The 23,411-nt window shown below is 42.1% G+C and overlaps 1 protein-coding gene across 2 annotated transcripts in view; it reads right to left on the bottom strand.

Moving 5' to 3' along the window:
* Nucleotides 1-730: 730 nt before the first annotated feature.
* The window catches only part of GALNT3 (polypeptide N-acetylgalactosaminyltransferase 3), a 28,918-nt gene continuing 6,237 nt past the window's right edge, over nucleotides 731-23,411 (bottom strand). For both annotated transcript variants that reach the window (XM_072121832.1, XM_072121834.1), the window contains exons 2-11: nucleotides 17,673-18,271; nucleotides 15,790-15,962; nucleotides 14,162-14,311; nucleotides 12,834-13,068; nucleotides 10,802-10,919; nucleotides 10,516-10,716; nucleotides 9,001-9,132; nucleotides 7,967-8,071; nucleotides 4,395-4,547; nucleotides 731-4,271 (exon numbers count right to left, since the gene is read on the bottom strand). In XM_072121832.1, the coding sequence (XP_071977933.1) occupies nucleotides 4,149-4,271; nucleotides 4,395-4,547; nucleotides 7,967-8,071; nucleotides 9,001-9,132; nucleotides 10,516-10,716; nucleotides 10,802-10,919; nucleotides 12,834-13,068; nucleotides 14,162-14,311; nucleotides 15,790-15,962; nucleotides 17,673-18,172 (1,890 nt within the window). In that variant the 5' untranslated portion in view covers nucleotides 18,173-18,271 and the 3' untranslated portion in view covers nucleotides 731-4,148. The remainder of the gene's footprint in view (nucleotides 4,272-4,394; nucleotides 4,548-7,966; nucleotides 8,072-9,000; nucleotides 9,133-10,515; nucleotides 10,717-10,801; nucleotides 10,920-12,833; nucleotides 13,069-14,161; nucleotides 14,312-15,789; nucleotides 15,963-17,672; nucleotides 18,272-23,411) is intronic.

The raw sequence follows: 23,411 nt of genomic DNA, 5'->3' as shown, positions 1-23,411 counted from the left end.
ATCTTCCAGCCACAGATTTAGAACATTTCTCAAAATTCAATTGTAGTAGATTTCTGAAGTTTAAGGATAAACTATATGACGTCTACTGCAGGACCCGCGGAGGTGTATCTAGGATCTGCAGGGGCGGAGCACAGAACAGGAAGTCTAATGAAGTTAAATACTTCTAATTCACATATCCATCTTGCCCCATAATACCAGGTAAGAACAGGGACCACTAAAGCCTCTCTTCAATTTGAAGACACGTCCAGAGATAAACATCCTGGACTTCTATAGAAAACCAAGTCATAGATGTAGTCCTCCTAGACCAAGATGTATCTATCCCATTGTATTATGGCTGTTGTGAGCAACAACGCTCTTCCTTTAAATAGGCACTACAGCATAGAAACAAGAAGGCGGCACAGACTAAAGTTCAAACCAGTCCGGTCAACCATCTCACCTGAAGTTTAAAGGACATCTACCATGAGATTTACTGATGGTAGATGTCCCAAGCATGTCCCAGAGCATGATCTTGCTTTTATGAAGTCCTAGGACATCGGCATTGTTCTTAAAAATAAAAAAATCTTTATAAAAGATTTTCAAATTAAGCGGAAGTGCTCAGGGCTTAGTCACCAGAGCACCTCTTGGCTCCGCCTCCTGCTTATATATGCATGCTTCCCTACGGGTTTATGATTCCTGACCCCGCCCACCGACTTCACAATTGGTGGGCGGGGCCAAGTCCCATGAACACGGAGTGGTGCATGCATATATTAACAGGAGGCGGAGCAGAGAGGCGCTCGGGTGACCTAGCCCTGAACACCTGCGGCTCATTTGAATATCTTTTAGACTTTCTTTTAGAACAATGCCGATGTCCCAGGACCTCATGAAAGCAAGACATACGGTATGAACGAGTTTGGGATATCAGTAAATCTCATGGTAGATGTCCTTTAAAGGTGGAAAGGAAACTGGATATATTCAGAAAGTGTAAACGAGATGGGCAGCCTGCCACCCACATCAAGTATCACTCAAGCCCCAGCTCAAAATAATACAACAAAAATGTAAAAATTAACAACAGCAAATCCACACAAAAGCTAAAATAAATCTCCCAAGTTTATCTTATTGGAAGGAATTTAAACCCTTAAGAAAAAAAAGTCAACGCCAATTATTATGGAACAGAGATTTAGATGCCTAATAGTAAGAAAAAGCAGACAATAATATTTCCTCTCTAACCTTTACCAGCTGCTTCGGCAAGAGCTTAAAATAATACAATAACCAGAAACTTAAAAGATACTGAAAATTTGCCATCATGTAATTATTAAACAAACAGGATTAGTTTACGTATTGCTTTTAATATTAGACTTTTATCCAAACATTTTCAGGCAATTTGAGATCTTAGAAATTGTTTTGGAAACCTTTTTATAGTGCACGCCGCCATTTATATTGCTATTTGGTACGGCATTAAAGGAAATGAAAGCAGATTGAATTATTAGGAGAATAGAAGACTTTGAAAGCAAAAGGCATTCTTATAAATCGATTGGGCGGGGAAATAATGTCTTAAAACGGTTAATAAATTGTAAAAAAAAAAAAAAAAAAAGTATTTTTTGTTTAATTTAATATGTATTATTTAATAAGTATTTAATAAACACCAACCACTAGTGTTTCTACACTTTCCAGATCTCTAGTACTCGATACCATTATAAGACACTAGATGTAAAAAAGGTCAACGTAATTTTAATTTTTTTTTTAATAGCACCCCACTTCTCACTGCACAGTGAACTGGCCGCGAGACTGCAATGTAAAAAATAGAACATGTCTACCGTCTCTCCATAGGTGTCTATCAAAGTCCAAAGAAAAGTCCAACATACGGTGGTGTTGGCCTACATACGGCCCGTTTTTTCCATTGGGTTGCCCAGGAGACCAGGTCAAGTGGGTGCCAGCCAGCTGTACATTTTTGCGACTACAGACAGTTTACGGTGACTTATGGGCAACACGCAAAAACGGGGTGAGGCCTAACACACAGGAAATAGGTCATCATAGAAGCAGGGAGTATCTGGAGGGTACAGGGTATCTGGAGCATCAGGCCAAAAGTACCAGGAATTGGAGAGGGCAGTTATGACGGGTTTTTTTTACCCATTGTGAGCTTGTTTTAAAAATCAGGCTCCTTACTAGAGTCTTAGGAAGATAACCACTCTAGAAACCGCTGCCATAGCAGCTACTTGGACATCAAGCTGTTATGTTGAGAAGTCAGGGATCTTATCTGCTCAGGGTAGAATCTGCTCTTACGTATCGACTCTACAAATATGGTGACTATTTGTACTAAGAGGGCAACGGAAAAAGTACCGCCATGATGAGACCATGATGAGACACCCACTTTAAGACCATATAACATTTTCTGATTTTATGTAAACCAGGCTACAATTATGAAATAACGTATATTCAGAATAATGTAATTTAAGGCATCCTAGATTGAATTTTACCCATTAGTTGTATTGAATTGCTGCTGTGGGTCATCGATTCCTAAAATAGCATATGAAATTCTGAATAGGTTGTGGGAAATTTAAAAAAGGTAAAAAAAAAAAAAAAAAAGTATGATGGCAAAGAACTGAATACAAAAAAAGTAAAAAAAAAATATAGGTTTGTGAACATCCCTGAGTCAGTTAACCGCACATATAACGCAAAAACCTTGAACCTATCAAGAAAAGCGGCTTCAGTAAATGAATAGCGTACTGGTCAGAATAAAAAAAAAAACACGTCTATAGGGAGTTCCTTTTTGGAATTTTCAGACTGGTATCCAAGGATACTATAAACAATTTTTATAGGTCCATAATATTATGATAATATATGTATACAAGGAAGATACAAGAAAATATTATTCACACTTTACTTGACAATAACACAAGACCCTACAGCTACATACAAGGAAATCCTCCTTAGAAGATGCGGCAGTGACAGCGTTCTGGTGAGAGGTACCGGAATATCGGTATCCTAATAAATTAAATTGGAGGCAATTATTGACTTAAAGAAAAACACAAACACCTCATAGGTTCAATGTAAAGAAAAGGCTTATTTACACCGGTGAACATGGAGTGGGGGGGGGGGGGGCATGTTCACTTACCCACAAAAGGGGTCTGAAAATAGTGACAGACCTCAGGTATCCAGATTTCATATGCCTTCATTGCAGAAGAAAATCGGAGGTGGGTTGGGCCCGCGTTGTAAAGTAATCCTAGATCCTGCAGATCACTGGAGGTCCAACTGCTCGAGTACCAGTGCAAGATTGAGCTACCACTCCCATTCAGTTGGAGGAACTGGACCCCATTCTTGTGACCTTCACAGTAAAGTTAGCCCCTGTGAAATAGGTACACAAACGTGTTTGGCCCATGGAAATGGACCCGTGTGCTGGTTCACTCCCAAAGACCAAACACAGTGAGTTGGACAGGAGTCCTTGCATCATACCCTATGCTGGCCGAATTATTACAGTGCACGTGTTGTTGTAAACAGGGTCTATTTAAGCATAGGCTCCCGTTCTGTGCGCAGGATTGAACCGGCACACTGGTCCATAGGCTGAACATGTTCTGGTGTAGACTGCCTAAGGGAGAACTTTACAATTGGAGCCAAAAAAAACAAAACAAAATAAAAACTCCTCAAAATATACAATTACAGGCTAAAAATTGCAGGAATCATATCCGATACACAATAAGAATTGAAAAAAAAAAAAAAGGGAAGCCAGCCACTGGTTGATACAACGTCGAAACCATTCTGTAACAGCAAATACAAAGCCTTATCAAAATGTAAGTAAGGAATACATATATATTATTTTTGAGTGGAGTTTCCCTTTAAGTCCCCCCCCCCCTCCTAGAAGCGCATAAGACTTTACTTGCCTATGGTGCTCGTCTACATAGCACACCGTCCAGTTTATGTGCCGTGCTGTCATTGTAAACACTAAGAGACCCCCCTGACCCATTAACAACTCACATGTAAACACTCAGGAAAATAAAAAAAGATTTAAAACATTCTTTGGCATCGGCAGTTGACACGCCGTTCGGAGTGTTCTTTCTCTCGTAACGCAACAGGCTTAAGCCGTTTCCAAAATAACCTAAGTCAGCTGCGACGGCATAAAACCTTACAGTGTATTTTCCTATCACAGTGTTAAAGAGAAAGTGTCATTCGTTGCCTTAAGAGCTTTGTCTGAAAACCCATTGTTGGAAGGGATCCGCGAGGTTACAAGGGACAAGACTTGGGTTAGCGCCATTTCCAGTCAGGCACATTCCATATGCAGCATTGAAGAGGACCTGATCCTGCGAAGAGAAGAGAGATCGCAATTATTGGGTTTCCCCATCTGTACAGAATTAAGGATCATTTTAGGCTCATTTATCGATTTGAAATAATTTGTGTTCTATGACATCATAAGGAGGACGTACCTTCTGAAGTTCCCATTTTTCCTCAGCTAATACAGTTGTTCCTTTGCCTTTGTAACTGCACTTCTTAAGCAGGACCTGCCCTTTCCCAGCTCTTAGGCACAGCTCCTTTTGGATATTATGACGTATTTCATGGTTAAGTGTATATTCAAAGTACTAAATAAGCAAAAATATAAAAATAAAACATATTTAGGATATGCCCAGGCAAAGCAACAGAAAAATTAAAAGGGTCATTTGTTGCCTATAGGTTGGGTCTTGGATTGCAGTCAGCGCCGGATACAGCCTACGGGAAATAGTGGCGCCCCTTCCGGAAACCGAAAAGACCTGTCCCCAGAATTTTACCCACCAAGCCAACGATGCCTGCTGGTAAAGGGTTACAAGAACTCCCCATATCACCTAATATTACCCATCAGTGAGGCACTGTACCTTAATTACAGCTGTTTTTCTGATATGCAAATTAGGATACTTGACTCTTATTGAAGATATGACTCTCAGGCTACCAGTGAACCCCACCCCCTTATTTTGACTGACAGCTCTGTCTCTCTTAAATTCTCAGGAGATACCCAATCTCCTTGTTCCTGATTGACAGGTCTCACTGCTTAGGACATGCTGCTGTATGGAGCTATTACTTAGGCAACATTTGCCAATATTCAACTACAGACATATACAACTCTGTTAACTTATAATGTCAATTTTTTTTACATGGTGCCTTGTGTTACATTCATGTCATTAGATCAGGGTGATGTCATCCAAGGTGCTTTACCTTTATACATTTGCAAAAAGTACCCCATGTATGTATCTGATCAAATGAAATCACAGCAGCCTCCAAGAAGGATGTGAAAGAGAAGACGTCCAAGGAGGCTACTGTGATTTCATGTGATGAGATACATACATGGGTTACATTTTGCAAATGTAGAGTTAAAAGGACCTTAGATGACATCACCCTGGTCATATAACATGCAGTGCTGAATAGTAAAGAGGCATGAAGCATGGGGAGGAGTAGATAGGAGGGGCCAGCCAAGCAGGACACGCTCCCTCACGGTAAGATAATAAAGTTGATTTTATGGGAATGTGAGGGCAACGATTTTTAGCTAAAAAGAAGGGTGTCACTTAGTTAATATGGCTCTATGGGACTGATGAAACATGTATCAAGCCCTTTTTGTAGTAAAAGAAGCCATCTACTTCATCTTTCACACCAGAGAACTGACGTGAAGCCTCACTAGAACCTACTTCTCTAGCTTTAGACCTCATCATACATCTGACCATTGTCTTACGAATAAGATCAGGATGAAATGGTGACATGGATTTGTGATAAAGGTTGTGCATTGTTACCAGGCTGAGATGTTCGTGTTACCGGATGAGTATGGATGGTTTCCCAGTGCCACGCCATATCCAATATTTGTCAAATCACAAAGAATATGCATGCACAATGCTGAAAGCTTCAAGTATCACTCAGCTTAGGTCAAGAGAAGTGATAAAGATAACCAAGTGTACACAAGTGTTTAACAGGATAGAGCTCTTACTGATAAGGGTTTCTCCAGGACGTAAAAGGAAAAGGTATTTCTTGGTCTCTGAGACAAGATTTCAGAGAAGGACCCACTGCACACACTCATACATAGTGACATAAATCCAAAAATAATCCCCTCTTCAATCTTCTGCCGATCCAGCCCCAATGACCTGACGTTCTCCACCATTTTTTGCTCACTTAGAAACCGAAGACTTAACTACTTGCTGATCGATTGGTATTTTTTGGAATTCAAAAATACAAAATGGGTGGCAATGGTAAAGTCTGCCCATCATAAACTCTTCTGCGTCTCTACCATTTCAGCATATGAGGGCGCTTGACACCACGGCAGAAAGATTGACCACACACACAAGCTGCCAGACATTAAAAGAAGATCAAAGAAAACCAATGGCCCAGTACAACTTCTTACCGTTTTACCACGTTGTTGCCACGTTTCTGTAAAAGTGGGTGGTTTAACCAAGTGGTTGTGATCTCTTCAGCCTTGCTAATTCTCTATATTCACACCTGCTCCTTTTAGGTACTGTACAGCCCTGCGATATGTAGGTCTATAAATGCCCTACAATAAAACTGACTGAACTCAAGCCTACTGTGGTCACATTACTAGGCTGGTGGAGAGCATCTCAGATAATAAAAGGTTAATGGTCTCTCGAATTCCTATGACCTAAACCTGGATAATACAGAATAATGTCTTGACTTCTGATGAATGACAGTCTATTGTATACATGAAATTAAAAATGCCTTGGCTAGCCCCGCCCCGCCAACACTTCGGGTCTCCAAACCCTGAAGTCAAGCTTCAAGCTACAATAAAGCGTAGTTCACACAGAGATTCTTTGCAAAAAGCCTACTGTATACAGTATAACCAGCTACATTCTGCTTTCTCCATTCTTATTAAGACTCCTTCTTCCCAGCTGATTGCTCAAAGGTTCAAGAATGTGAAGACAACCGATACCGTGTAATTTTCATTCCAAGCCCCATGCCGAGCAGCCCCAGGCTCCTCCAGAAATCCTGGAGTGCGGCACCTTGGCAGCCATGTGCAGTTATCAGAGACTACCCTGGGGGTATAAGAGCTGACAGCAGGACATCTCTCGCTCCTTTATACCAGCCATAAAGAAACACTGGACAGATGTACGGTTTATTAGACATGCACACAATCAAACAGAGAGATCCGGGACTGGGAGTACAAAGTGTGCGCTTTAATAAGGATATGTTGGACTTATTCCCATAGTCACCAGAACATACAATGGCTCCTCTCTGCGCTGTAACTGGAGCCCTCAGACATTAGAAGGGACTTGTCAGGTCCCGGGTCGCAAGCAGACTAAACACAAATCCTGGCTATAGAGAAATCTTTATTTCCTTTTGCGGTGGCGTACACTTATGGGATTGTCATCACCTTGTCCTTATCTGTACAAGCAAGGTTGCACAAAGTATTGGAACTACACCCATGATGCACCTAAAGCCTCATTTACATGTAAATATAACTTAACCTCTCTCTACATTAAAGCCACTGATTTTCTAAAAAAAAATGGAACTTTATTTAGTTTATAATGTATATGAACCCAGGAGCTTGAAGAATCCCTTTAAAAGGGAAACTAGCAGCAGTTTTGCCTACAAAAATCAGCAGGTATCTGCAAATGCAGAGTGGAAAATCATTTCACAGGCACTGCACGGCAAAGCTCCTCCCCTCTGCTCTGAGTCACTGCTGTAGCCAGCTGTATAAATACTACAGAAGTGACTCATAGCATGGGGGAGGGTTGTTCAGCAGTACATTGAAGAGATCTAACGCACCACAAGTTCAGCCACAATCCTGGAATATAAATGCATTTTACACATTCCTGCTGCTACTAATCAGGTAAGAGAGATCTCCATGGACAATATCTAATACTTGGCTGTGGCTTTGTATGATCAAACCTGCTGACAGGTTCCCTTTAAGATTCCACAAGCCCAAATATGTGGAAAATCCAATCCATTACATTGCATTACATTATTAATCTGAACAAAAGAAAATTTCGATGTAGACAATAGAAAGGATGAAAACTGGAAAATATTTTACCTGGTTACCCCCAAGGTTATGACAGGTGTACAAGATAGGGGGTTTATCTCCATGAGTGTTATCTGCTCCGGCATCCAGACACCACTGTTTGCCGACATTAAGTATCTGTAGGAAGACAAGTCCTGAGTTAGACAATGTACCGTTGTTATTTGGCACAAGAAAAAATTAACCAAGTGATGACCTTCCCCATCTACGACCCCGGATAAATATGGAGCGTTATTCCATTCATGCGGCATGAACTGGCGCTAACCAAGCAACACAAACATATTAATGTAGGAAGCGTTTGGCAGTTCAAGTCAACAAAGGAATGAAAAGCCTTAAACTTTCAGCTCCCTATACCTGTATACCAGCATTACATGACTTTGGGGCGTCTACATATTGTGATCATGTATAAATCAGTGAGCACATACAGCACTTCCTGGGGCTAATAGGCTAATTTTGTGACCCCTGGTCTTATAGGGTAATAAAGGGGTTACTCAGATCCAAGGCAGTAAATTAAACAGTGACAGAATCCCCAATGATCGAGGGTAGCAAAGGGTTAATTTTAGAATTAATTCTAGGTTAGTGAAAGGATAAGGTACACACCATATACCGTGCAGCTTTCCCAACATTTCCCTTCCTGCGGAGAATAAAACTAATGATGATGGTAGAAGAGGTATGATTTCTGTAAAATGGACACGAAACAAGGGCACAACTACAGGGGAAGCAGCCACAGCGGCTCCTATGGGGCCCACAGTGTTAGGGGGCCCCGTATTCTGAGGTATTGGGTGGGAATATGCTGTATGTGTGTGTGCTGTGTACATACTGCATTTGTATGTATGTTTGTGTATATGATATTGTATGTGTGTATATCATACTGGTGTATTTATGTATGAGATGTATGTATGTGTGTGTATATACAGTGTGTGATTGTAACTCATCTGTGTGAGTAAACAAATATGTATATTTTTTAAGGGGTAAGTGGGCCCCATTCAGAAGCCTGCTATGGGGCCCTGCCTCTCTTAGTTACTACCCTAACACAAAACGAAACTTACATCTCCATAGATGAGCGGGTTCAGGTCCGGCACATACATTTCAGGATAAACATTATGTAGATACCAAGAAAAATTCTTGCATTGGAGGTTTTGTCGTAAACTGTATCTTTTTGATAAATCTCCATAAGATTTCTGTAAAAAGATGGAAATGACCAATTCATATCAAACAACATGTAGTTGAAAAGCTATGAAAGACTTATGTACTGAATTCTTAGTAGTTTCAACATACTCCCTGTCCCATGCGCTCGCCCTAAAAACTACAGTTCTTATCAAACAGGAAACATGGGAGATCCCTACCTATTACATCCAGTGACTGCAGGTGATGTGGCTTTAGATTATAGTTGTACTCATCCCTCATCTTCTCCATTAGGATCCTTATTGTGCCACCCACCTAATAATGGCCCCTCAATGTGACAAGAATCCTATACATGAGATTACCCCCTTTAAGACCCCTCCAATGTGGCACCTAAATTTGCCCCCTGAATGTGACACCCACGCTAAAAAGAATTAAACCACTAGAACTCACGTCCACTCCTCTTAATCTGGATCCCGGCACTGTCCGTCGCTAGTCTTGAGATGCTAGGGTCACCTGAAGAAGAACCTTATAAATTAGCAGGCTGGAGCGCAGGGACAATATGTCCGGTGTTTCAGGCTGCCAAGTATGCTCACCCCCACACCTCCCTCTTTCATGCTAGAAGAGGGAGGTGTCATCACACAAGAGGTGTGAATCCACGCCACTCGCATGACATCACTTCGCTATCCATGCTCACAACATTGGAGAGGGAGGAGGCAGGGGCTTGCATAATCTGCAGCCCGAAAAAACAGACATCTTGTCCCCGGGCTCCGGCCTGCTAATTACAAGTTTCTTTTTTATGTGATCCCAGCTTGTCAAGGCTAGCGACGAACAGCGCCGGGATCAAGGTTAAGAGGAGCAGAGGTGAGTATTTCTAGGGTTTTTTTTTTTGGTTTTTGAGTGGTTGATTTAATAATGCCCCTACACTTAATGCCCTCTGATTTTGGCTCCCCACCTTATAATTATGTCCCCACACAAGTAAAAACGTCTTCGCCAGTAACGCCCCCTCTCCCATAGGCTACTATGACCTCTGCAGAATGACAGGATGAAACAGCGCAGTCTACTATAGTTTTTCATCCTGTATTTTCTGCTGAATTCGATATATAGTCAGCAGACGGAGGCCAAGTATATGTCGACCCAAGCTTTTCTGGTTTACACAATGAATGGGTCCAAAAAAAAAAAACAAAAACCAACAACCACCAACAACGCACACTGTGCACTTTGCTTATTTATGGTTTAAGGAAATTATTCCTTAATTAGCAAACAACTAGTGGAGTCCTTGACCAGTAACTGTACGACAGGCACTAAGAGATGAACATAGGCCATTAGGGTATAGTCTTTTTTACATTTATAATTTCCAAAACAATAAAACTACTACTAGAAATGTAGAAATATTTTTTGTAAACTGGGGCAATTTCGAATGAGAGACTGGATTCATCTACCTGCTGGACAATATTCGCAGCTTCCCGATTTCTGCGGTAGAATATTTCCTTGTAACCATCCATCCACACTTCGGCCAGACGGACCTGGTTCCGGATGATGACCTGAGTACCTTTAGGGAAGGTATGAGGACTCTTACTGCGGAATACATGACCAACGACAGAACAGGGCAGAATTTCCAGCTGCCCTCCGCACTGCCATACCTGGAAGGAGGATTAGGATTGACAATAAGGTTGACAAGTCCATGGCATCTCCAGATATCTAGCTTTTAGATACTCAAATACTTACTCTGAAAGACATTTCTATATTTTCACCACCCCATATCTCCATTTCTTCATCATAACTTCCTATGTGCTCAAAGTATTCCTTGGAAATTGAGAAAAGACCTCCAGCAAAAGTTGGTGTCCTGCAGAAATGTACACATTTATATTGGATGAAAAGTTTATTAATTTAGTATTTTTAAGAACCACCCTGAAGCTCACTCAGTCTGCAGATCTATAGACACAGCTCTAGTATCAGGTCAATCATAAGGAGTGACACAGGAAGTGACCTCTGAACCAATCCTTAGCCACTTCCTGTGTATCAAGACATCGGTTTACAAGTGCAATCAGTAAAACACAGGGCCAGATTAAGGTTGGTGGAGGCCCCCACTGAATGTAGCACAGACAGTGGTACATATTACTATTCTAAATCATCATTAATATTCTTAAATTGTCGTCCTAGCTGGCACAGTGGCTAGTCTGCACATAAGTCCCACGCGCCACTGCTGATCTGTGAGAAAGTAAACCTAACACTGATTGGCTAGGTCTTGGCTGGTAACCAGTTATAGGTATTGAGGGAGGGGGGGGGGGAATCAGGTGTCACTTTACCCCTTATAAGTAAAGTAGTAGGGGCCCCTGGGGTGTGTGCCCTTAGAGTCCTCCCTACAATCCAGCCCTGGTAAAGTGCTACATGCTATGTATCTGTTAACCCAGACTTTTCTACTATACATGGGCTATTACAGACCCATGGAAGGGAATAATATAAAATATTAAAAAAAAAAAAAACACTAAATTCAGTTTTTCTGATATATACAGCTCAAAATTGCTAGCACAGACACCCTTAAAAATTAACATACTGTCATAGTGGTAGATGAAGGAAAACAGTGTATAGTAGTATACAGATAGTTCATATTGTCAGCTACAGGAAGATGATGTATGGCAGTAGTGGATAATAATATAGGTGGCTTTGGCGGCAATGGGGCCCATGGCCACCAAGATCACACAACAAATTTTAGACTGAGAATAGCCTTAATCCACAAAATCCTCGCACATCTCTTACTGCTCTCAATACACAAGTAGATCAGAGCCATTTCAGGACTTTAAAGGTCCTCCAAAGGTCCTGAAACTGCAGATTTCCCAAGAAGCTTGATTCTAGTACCATATGTAGAAAGTGACTTTCAGACTTGTAGGGGCCCTGGCAGTCTTAATCCACCCCCTGATGGCAGTATACTGGTAGTTTCATGCATGCGCCGGTATAATTACTGCCATACATTATCCTACCACAGCTGCCCATGTAGTCTACCTGTATACTGTTATACACTACCTGTATACTGTCACACATCATCTTCCGGCAGCTGCCACTATGAGCGACCTGTATACACTATCCTACCCTGCACAGACTGTTCTGTGATAACTGCACCAACCAAAATGTAGTGCAAATAACATAATGCAATTACCCCAAGGTTACACACAGCAACTAACACTAAGCAAACTAATTACAGACATGTCACTCTAGTCCCAATACTGATAGATCAACACAGGGAGCACATTACATATCTCCAGGGCGTTTTACAGGTAAATAAGGAGAAGCAGTTGGTTCTGTGTCCCAGACGCAGCCAGAAGATGTAGCTACAGCGCCGGCTCCCATTTACTATTGGCAACAGGGACACATACCGTAAATGGTTTCCGGGTCAAGGTCCCTGTATAAACACGTTATAGGTGCAAGAGCCGATGTCAGCTCTCACCAGGGGCATAACTACAGCGGTAGCAGACATGGCAGCTGCTATGGGTCCCACAGTATCAGGGGCCCCGGCATTTGGTGTGAATATGTTGTATGTGTGTATTTGTGATGTGTATATGCTACATGTCTGTGCGTATGGTGTGTATACACTACATATATTTTTTAAGAGATATGGGGGCCCTGCCTCTCCTAGTTACGCCACTGGCCCTCACCCATGAACCACTGAAGGCCTACCCTGAGGAAAGCCATTTTTTTTTTCTTGCCAATCCCGTTAACGTATCTATTATGATGAATCACGAATAGTAACGCATTATCTTACTTTATCGGATACGTCTCATCTTTCCTTTTCTTGTTCTCCAAACTGGGGACCATCTCCCATCCAAATCCTAAGCCCCAATCAAAGTTCCCTCGGTTGCGATTGTTTCCGTAGGGCGACGGGCTTCCGAACTCAAAAGTGTTGAGATCGATGGTGACGATATCGGGGCTGACGACGGCGGTGTAATTTTCGGCAATTCTTGCCAACAGCGTCTCCAGCCAACCGTAGTAACACTCACCTAGGAACATACAGGAGAAATAGTACAATACAGGCAATACAAGGGAATCTCTTCACTTCATAGCCGGCAGGCGTTTGTAAATCGGGTCTATTTTGAGCAACTTCTGCTTATTTTACACCTACAATTGGCTTCTTGTGTTTCTATATGGGCCGTCATGAGGCTTTAATGGAGAAGCTGAGCCGTAGATTACACGTTCTCTACAGAAAATTCCTGCAATTGTTTTACGGGAATAAAAGATGATGGTCATAAGAACAGATGTCTTGTAGCTTGTGGTTATAAAATATAAACAGGGACTGGGCTAAATCTACTCACTGGCCACTAAGAGGTTAATAGGAGGATTATAAGGGAAGGGCCAGTGGGTTCTGTTCATTCACACAAACATGGACAAAGCTTTAAAAGGGAATCTTTTCTATTTATGATCAAGACATTTTAAATTTTATGAATAAATTTTAATAAATTATAAGCCAAGACACTCTGGTGGCATGGGCTGCGTTGCCTCAGACTAATTTGTAAAACTCTATTTGGCAAAATCGTGCCATTCAGAATTATAATTAAGGCTGTTTCTAGAAGAAGAAATCCTAAGGAACAAATGAGCAGGACTAATATACCATCAGATAATCTAATGGTAGAGGTCTTTTAAACCCACAGACACCACTAGGGGGAGCTAGCCGCATACAGGTTACTATTAACTTTCATAGGGATGTCTAGCATGAAAAATATTTTTTACAATGACATCGGAATAGGTTATAACTATAAAAAATTAAAAGTGAAATAAAGCGCCATAGCACCAAACCACCACAATCCCTGGTCTCTCTCAAAACAAAAGAATTGACCGCTCGGTCAATCAAGGTTGATAGCAGAGAAAGATCTCAGACAGTGATTGGCCGAGAGCAACGTTTTGTGTGTCAGGAAAGTCCAGGAAGTAGTGACGAGAGGGGATGCAGAAAGCTTAGGTCCAGGAAAGGAAGTCACAAATTGGCAAGTATGACTTCTTCTCGATTGCATTACAATTATGAACGTTCAATGATAAATCCTTGCATTCCTCGGTATATTATATAGCGATATACCATAACGAGATACCGCCATTACTTACAATGTGCATCCAGAAACGTCAATGTTTCTCCAGTCGCTACCGAGGCACCAAGCAATCGAGCAGAGATGAGGCCTTTCCTCTCCTTCTGTCTGACCACCTTCACAATCTGAAATGGTTTCACGTAGTCGTCCAGCTTCTCCTTTAAATAATCTAAAAGTAGGAGAAAATGATTTTTACAAATAAACGGATGACATAATGTGCAGAAGTAATAAACTTATGAATTTCCATAAGTTTATTTTTTCTGCACATTATGTAATCTCTGAGAAATTCCCATTGTAATCCTTATGCTAATTAGGCAGTTGGTGCACTGCTATTCCAGACTAAATCACTTTCTCTTCGCCCAGTTTTGCGCCATGCTTCTCACAAGACAAATCTCCTTATCTGTGGAGAGCTGAAGTAATGGTCCAGGCATGAATATAGCAGTGTTAAGAACATAATCTGAATCCACACAGAGTGCCTCATTAGCATACGGATTCAATTGAGCATATCTCAGAAACTAAATAATGGACGGATATAATAAAGGTGGTTTGATATAGCAATGTACTTCTCTGCTACTTTTTCCCAGCAGATTATTATGCCTAGGGGGTGGTAGCCTCCCTTTCAGAAAAAGAGCCGTATTTTACCTTCATAGCAGCGTTCATGTCCTGCATATAGACACTGGACTAGAAGTGCCCCGACCACACCAACAAGAAGCTAACAGTGGTCTAATGTAATTATGAACTAGAGTGGACTATATAGACCTAGTGTAACATCAGTAATTGCAGAACATGATCCATATAGAAGGGAATTGTTGAATTTTACAGCGCAAAACATACAAAAATGGGTGATAACTTTACTATTACCTAAGGGATGAATTAAAATACTGACAATATGGAGAATGCATTGAGGCCTCTGGCTATGACTGACACTTCCTGCTGGCGCTATTCAGAGGCACAATATACAACTTCTCTATAATAAGAAATTAATCTATTGACAGGATGCCATTCTGCACGGCTACAAAATAACAACGATACAGCATGTTATAGAGCAGAAGGAACTGTGCAGATTTTACGTGGTGTCCTATCTGTCGGCAGCAGGTTATAGAGCAAGAGGAGCTGAGTATGTTAAAAGGAAATCTACCACCAGGATGAGGGATTGTAAACCAAGCACACTTACATGCCACAGGCTCATTCACCCTGGTCATTCAATCCTTCATCCTATCAGCAGGCAGCATGATATAGAGCAGGAGGAGCTGAGCAGCTTGTACAGTGTCCTATCTGCAGGCAGCATGTTATAGAGCAGGAGGAGCTGAGCACATTGTACATAGTGTCCTATCTGCAGGCAGCATTTTATAGAGCAGGAGGAGCTGAGCACATTGTACATACTGTCCAATTTTCAAGCAACTTGTTATAGAGCAAGAAGAGCTAAGCAGATTCTACACAGTGTCCTATCTGCAGGTAAAGTGTTATAGCGCAGGAGGAGCTGAGCAAATTGTACATAATGTCCTAGGTTTAGGAGTGATTCACGTTTCAAGGGCCCAGAGGAACTCCGTTATTGACACGGGTTCCCACATTTAATTATCAAATCGACCCACTGCGCCAACTCCAGGAACCCCTAGTACTATAATGACATGATTGATGTCAGCTTACCATCTTTGCTAGCATCGTCCACCATAATAATCTCCTTCAGGAGGATGGACGGGGACGTGTACATGACGCTGTATACTGTGCGGAGCAGCGTGGACCAGGCTTCATTGTGGAACACTATTATGATGCTGGTTGTGGGCAGAGGAGGACATCGCTTGAACTTTTGCTCGATGCACCTATATTAGAGGTGAAAATAAAAAAAAACTTAATTTACATTTCTAGATGGTGTGCTGCAAGCCTACAGTATCCAGGACCCAGCCCATTCATGGATTGGATGTAGCAAGAACTGAAATGCTTTATATTCCCGGAAGTGGAGGAACTTCAACCACTGGGCCTCATTACACAGATGGCGCTGTAATGGCGAAACACATCTGGAAGGTTAGGGTGTTGTAGACCATGCTAGACGATGTGAACTCCTATCTCAGGTCATACTGGGCACAGAGATAATGGGGCACATTTACTTACCCGGTCCAGTCGCGATCCAGCGGCGGGTTCTCCGACGCCGATTCGGGTTCTGCCAGGATTCACTAAGGTCCGTGCGCCGATATTCACCAGGTGTCGCTGCTGCGCCGAGGTCCGCCGGAGTTCACCTGCTTTTTTCTGGTGTATGTGAGTGCTTGATCTTGCGACACAAATGGCTTTTTAAATTCCATGGTTTTTCCGAATCCTTCGGGTTGTCCGGTGGCCACGCCCCCCCCCCCCCCCCGATTTCTGTCGCGTGAAAGTCGGCGCCTCCTTCGTTCTAAAAGCAACTTATAAAATTAACACCTATGGAGCCTGGAGCCCCCCACATAGGTGGCACGATTGCGCCAAAAAAACGATCGCGTGCGCCACAATCCCGTGAAATACAGCGCAAAGCAGAAATATTTGGGAAAAACCCGACGGATTCGCAGCTGCGGACCCTTAGTAAATGTGCCCCAATATCACCATTGAAATTACTATCTTCAAAGACTACACTGACCGTCAGAGCTGTGAGACCTATCTCCGCATCAGCATACCATAATCAGTGGAGCTGTGATCATTTTAGACAAACCAGACACTCGAATCAGTCACAATCTACACCTACAGAGATGGTGAACTGTTTTGATACTTTTTGAGAGCCCAAACTACACAAAAACTCACTTAAAAGCCGCAACGTACCAACATTTAAGCAGTAACTTACTGCTTCCTGCTCTATTACAGCTTTCAATCGTATCAGCGTTTTGAAGACATACACAGTAAAAAAAAAAAAAAAAAAAAATTTTGGATTAGCAGGGTAGCTTCCCTCCAGGGACACCTGAACAGGAAGAATCACGGGGCCCAGAACAGGATCTCCAACTATAATCCATCCATGTCCATCCATCGCCTTCTTGCTCTTCCTATAGTCCTGGCGGCCAAGGATATGTTTAAAATAGCACTGAGCATGGCACGTCCTGGGCTACCATAGAGTGCAGGAGGCCTTGAGTCCTGTCTGGCAAACTGGGTGCTGGGGTGTTGACCTGGGTGCTGGGGTGTTGACCTGGGTGCCCACCTCTGGCACCCATGCCATACATTTTCCACCACTGATCTAGACTAATCATACGTGAATGGACAAAGCAGGACTTTTAAAGATGTATCCTTATAAAATTGAAATGATATAAAACCATGTTTTTACGGGCGTGGTTAGTAATAGAATTTTTTGTCATCTCCCATGGACATGGTTAATAATCTGAACCCAACAATTATAGGGGTTCTCTTTCCTTTTGGTAAACTGCAGACAAAAAACTTGTGAGAAACCATGTGCTTACTCCTTTGCAGAAGGAGCTTCAGAGTTTGAAGATCCTGGAGAACCCCTTTAACAATTGCTTATACAGACATATATGAATAATTCCAATAGCTATATACAATACTATAAGAGGAATACGTACTCAGGCGGCCTCGTGTCGGGTCCTAGGTCTCGGTGAAGTGAAATCCTATCACTGGCAAATGCATTAAAGCAATGTTTCTTATCTCCTTCTTCCTTTTCTTTCTCTTCCTCGGGGCTGAGTTTCTCCAATTTGAATGGTTTTCCAGAAGCTCCAGGTCCATGAGGGTCCTGTGGCGGCCGCTCCAGGTACGGCTTCAGCTCGGCGGCGGTGTAATACCCCGGTAGACAATGTCTTTTACCATCAGTTTCTAGCGGTTTTTCAGGTGCATTAATCTGCATTTTTGGCACAGAGTCTTTAAGATTATTGACGGCGTCTATCATCATGTCCAGCATTTTTTTCTTTTTGACGTGAGACCCTCCGTGTCCCGTCAGCTCGTCCATCTCGCGGTCAACTACCTCTTTTTGGATTAAGAAGACAAATCCCATAAAAATAAGAGTTGCTGCCGCAAGTTTCCAGTGGATAAAGCGCTGGCCCAAAACTAGTCTCTTAAAGTTTGCCATTTTCTGATCTGGAGCTTCTTAGGTTGAGAAGTAAAGGGAGGGGGGAGGGGTCTACTGTAAAAGTTTCATAACTGTTGATGTAAAGTCATTGTTCCAAACCTGGAAAATAAGAAGGATTGTTGAGGAATCAAAAAAAACATGAAAAAAATATCTGAATAGTCAATAAGACAAGACAAATTATTGTCATTTCCTCCAATGTCCTGTACATGTTATCTTAAGATGTTCTCAGAACTTGAGATGTTCGACATAATTTACTGACCTTGGGGGCATCATTTACTCAAGTGCTACAGATACTTTGATGGAAGGATGGGGAGAGGGGTTCTATAATGTGCACTAGCCCCTATATACAAGGGAAGGAAAACAAGTGTGAACTGTGGCCCATAAGAGTCCAACTGCTCCATATAAATGCTGAAGGCCAAGCTGAACATGATAATCTATTACAAAGTTTATCAGAGAAAAGGGCTTCTTTCATCTTATGTGGCTCTTTTCCTCCTTACACCCTTCAAACTGATCCAGTTGAATACATAGTGGTCTCTGAAGATACACTGAAGTTCACTAAAAAAAAAAAACGTATAGAGGGGACAGTGTGTACAGGGGACTAGTGGGAGAAAAACCACACGCAAACAGAAGCTGCTGCAGATAACAGTAAGTAGTCTATATCACGCTAGTGCTTCATTCATATCCATACAGGCCAGTGCTTCTATATACTTTCCTATATGACCCTGAGAGATGGTAGTTTTCCCTCTAGTGTTTTAGGGGCCTAGCACCTGCAGAGGGTAAAACGCGCAGATACAAGTCATAAAATGGCCAGAAATAGTATTACATTCGCATGGCAGCACAGTGGGGGAGATTTACTATCCCACAGTTTTTGGACTTTCCTGCCGCGCATACCATTTTTGCCATGATGGGGGTGGAGAGCTGAGCGGCAGTGGGGCGGGCAGTGGCATGAACACCCACCCCCCTCTCTTATTTACTATAGTTAAGGTCTGTCCTGGCGGGGATTTTGTCTAAATAGGTGTGATATGGTGGAGGGGTCTCCCGAAACTACTAAGAGGCTGGAGCCTCTTAGTAGATCAGGGCAGCGGAGCACCGGCGGGGGAATTTTAATCCCAGTCTTAATAAATTTCCCCCATTCACTTTATCTCAGCTTGCTATTTGTATAAGAAACTACCATATTTTTCGGGCTATAAGGCACACAAAAAATCCTTTGAATTTCTCAGAAATCCAAGGTGCGCCTTATAGTCCGGTGCGCCTTATATATGAACTGACTTACAGACAACAGCTGCCCAGGTCTGCCACCTGCTGGTCATTCATCCTTATAATCAGGTGCGCCTTATATATGAACCTAGACGTTTTAGCAGGAATTTATTGATGGTGCGCCTTATACTCCGTTGCGCCTTATACTCCGTTGCGCCTTATACTCCGTTGCGCCTTATACTCCGTTGCGCCTTATACTCCGTTGCGCCTTATACTCCGTTGCGCCTTATACTCCGTTGCGCCTTATACTCCGATAAATACTGTATTCCAAGCTCCCATAAATACCCACCCAGTGCCACCCATCAAATGTGCTTGGGGCATCATGACTTTCTTCATCAAGGAATATTTCAGGGATAAGGGGGCTCCTGCTGTTGTATTTCAACTAATTAAATTCTTTCGGTCCGAGACGGTTTACACAGCTACTGGAGATATCTGGTAGCAGATAATTCCCCTCTCCCTATGGAGGACACATGCACGCCCCGACTCCAACAAATGCTTTAGATTCATAGGCTAACACACAGCTCAGTACATAGAAACAGATTTATATACAGATATGCATCAAGGGAGGTGTGATATAACAAGATACAGAAACTGCCAGCAGAAAACATTGTGTCAAGTGTAACAGACAGTGAACATCCTGCTATACATTTGTCTTACCAACTTTCCCATTCCTTATCTCTCCCGATAGAAAGTCGGTAAATTTTCATTAATATTGATTGTCTGGAAGAAAGACAAATGTAAAACCTGTTGCGGTCTCTTCTCGTCCTACCAATGTGATCACCATACATAGTCCAGCATCTGGGCATGGTATGGCAGCTCCGTTCCATTCACTTGATAAAAGAACATAAAGGAAATCTACCATCAAAATCCTGAAACACTAACTCATAGATCCAGGCACACGGAATGTGGTAATCTTCTTATATTAGTTATCCATGGCCTCTTTCCTTCTAAAAACAACTTTTACAATTATGCTAATGAGGTCATCGTTACCAGATCCCCTCTGTGTTCTGGCTTCACAGGCTGCGACACTGTGCAGAAGAACCTTTCCTCTCCTATTGTGTGCTGAAACAGTGCCGTGAGATTACAGTCGGAAGGGAAAGTGCTGAGAGAGATCTAGGGATCAGGTGAGACAGTGTGTAAAGCTTCAACACAGAGGGGCTCTGGTAACACCTCCACAGCCCTTCTGGCTTATTAGAATAACTTTACACATACCTAACCTTTATGGTGGAAGCAACGACCCGCGCCAGACCACGATTAACTGTAATAGATCAGCTATCCCAAGTATAGGTGTCAATTTCTAAAATTAGGAATACCTTTTTAATGTATATTGGTGACTTACATTCACATGTGAGGGTAGAAGTGCAGCAGAAAGCTTCACTATTACTTCATTTTCAGTTAAAAAAATGTGACATAAATATTTGTAATCCGGTTTTCGGTGCCACTTCCTCTTTCCGTTGCAGCCATATCTCACAAGTATTCAGCTTTTACACACACACACTCTGCTGCTAGTGAAGTGCATCAAAGCAGATGAAACACGATGCACTTAATAGTAATGGCGCTGTGCCAGTGTAACGTGACCCGTAGTTTATAGTTCAACTTCCCAAAAAAAAAAAAAAAATTTAAAAATACTGTCTGAATGTGCATTCATTTGTAATACTTTTTATTGGCAAGACATCTTTTTCAGATCCAGGGCAAAATGTAACATGTGGCAACTATACAAAAAAAAAAAAAAAAAGTCTTCTTATGTGGCAATGAAGCCTTCAAACCACATGTGCAAAACCTGCTGCCAGGGTGGCATATGGCATAAGTAGCCAATCAGCGCTGTGTCATCACTATTGCAACTGAGGCCTGTAGGCGAGATGGGATGATGTCATCATGTCTGCCGCCATCACAGAACATAGCAGCGGCAGAAGAAAGGAAGATGAGGGCTGCTGAGAAGGTAGAGAGGTAAGTATCTGGTGTCTGTCAGGTGTACTCACCACTCCAGGTCCTCAAGATGGGAGATTTCCTTTAACGGAAATCTACCATTTGTTTTTATGCATTATGAACCAAAGTTACCTTGAGAATGCTGTAGCTACACTGATGCAGAAACATATCTTGTTTAATCCCCGATCCCTGGTTTTGCTGAAAAAAGAAGTATGAATTATGAGGCTTTGTCGCTCCTGTGGCTGCCCCAGAGCTTCTCCTCTCACCCTAATTATAAACTGGGTCAGCCTTGTCCTGACCAGAATAAGCCGAGAATACGTCATCACTGTGTTGTCCTTGACAGGCAAAAGTAATCAATTGCTGCACCATCCCCCAGCTGCTGTGTATGAGTCATCCAGCTCAGGTTGATTAGTCCTGTCTGGACAGTTCAGGCAGTTCTTTTATGCACGGAAAACAGTCTGCACCCAGCTTTCCCAAGAATTTACCTGTATTTTATAATTATTTTTTATTTTAGTCAAACCACTCGGCTCAGGGATTAAACAAGATATGTTTCTGCATCAACGTCTCTACAGCATTCTCAAGGTGTGTTTGTTTAACCGTGCATGAAAACAAATGGTAGATTTCCTTTAAGCTCCCTCAGAAGCAAAGCTTAGATGAAACTGCTACTCTCTTGCACCTTGCACCCCACACCCTAAAGCTGGTCATGGGTTACTCACACCCAAAAAACTTCAATATCAATACTATAAATACATCACAAATTCATCTGAAGGGTAATAGTGAACAATTAGCTGAGAGCAACCTATGTAACCAAGAGACAAAACTTGAAAATCACATCTGAGGTCAGACATGTACGGGATGAGTCAACATTCCTCAGCGATTCACATTCTCCCTCGGCTATCCTGAAGAACACGTCTAGTCTGCAGCGAGAGCAACGTCACTGGAGAGTCAGACGTAGAGAGAGCAAAGTCACTATGTCAGACAGCGAGCGAGTCTGTGTCCCTTGTTGACGCCCTCTACAACACAGGGTCTGACGGGGAGGATCCTGCACAATGGGCAGTGAAGATTTCTATAGTGTGTTTGCGGCTCTAGCAATCATGCTTAAAGGGGTTGTCCACTTTAAGCACTTTCCATCAAATAATTAATATTGTTTGTGTATACAAGGTATACAAAAGGTATACAATTTTCTAATATACTTTGTGTCAATTCTTCACAGTATTCTAGATCTCTGCTTGCTGTCATTCAGAAGCTGTATTATTTACTTCCTGCAAATAAAGACCGATTCATGGTCCTGTGATGTCGCACGATTATGGACCAATGTTTATCTACAGGAAGTAAACCATGAAGCTTCCTGTTGCATGACAGCAAGAAGACAGCAAGCAGAGATCTAGAAAACCTTGAAAAATTGATACAAATCTTGGAAAATCTTATAAATTTTCATCATACAAACAATAGCAAGCATTTGCTGGAATGTGCTTAAAGTGGACAAGCCCTTAAAGGTCATTGCAGAATATTTTCAAATCAAATCTCACATCGGATTCAGATTTCAAAATCGGAAAAAATTTCAGTCACAATTTTTACATTTGTAACATGGAGGTGCCCTTACTGTGCACACCCTGATGTTTCTGAATCCATGTAGGTATATCCTTTTTTTATTTTTTTTGTAAAAAATGGGGGGTTAATTTGTTTTGTGTGGCTTCTTGGAATAAAATAGATTTTAAACCTTTTTTTTTGGGGGGGGGGGCACTGACTGGACTTCAGAAAACAGAACATTTTTCTCAGTGCTCGATTGTGGGCAAGCAGCTATTAGGAATAACGTTTAGTGACCAGTGACCATGGAAGACACTGGATCTGACACCCCTGGGCCTGGCGCAAGGTCTGCCTAATTTATTACGAGGCGAAGGGTTCTTTGTAAAGAAAATTGAGGTGAGGGTTTGACTGTTGGTTCCCCCATGAGAAGGGACCACTGCCTGTTCTTTCTAAAGGGTGGAAAGAAAAGTCAAGTATGTCCTAAAGCTGTATTCGATAGTATGGAAGTGTCGGATATTGCCGAGTACAG

Source organism: Engystomops pustulosus, chromosome 8 (genome assembly GCF_040894005.1).
Source record: "Engystomops pustulosus chromosome 8, aEngPut4.maternal, whole genome shotgun sequence".
In the NCBI taxonomy this organism is placed as follows: domain Eukaryota; kingdom Metazoa; phylum Chordata; class Amphibia; order Anura; family Leptodactylidae; genus Engystomops; species Engystomops pustulosus.
This window is presented reverse-complemented; position numbering and strand designations above follow the sequence as displayed.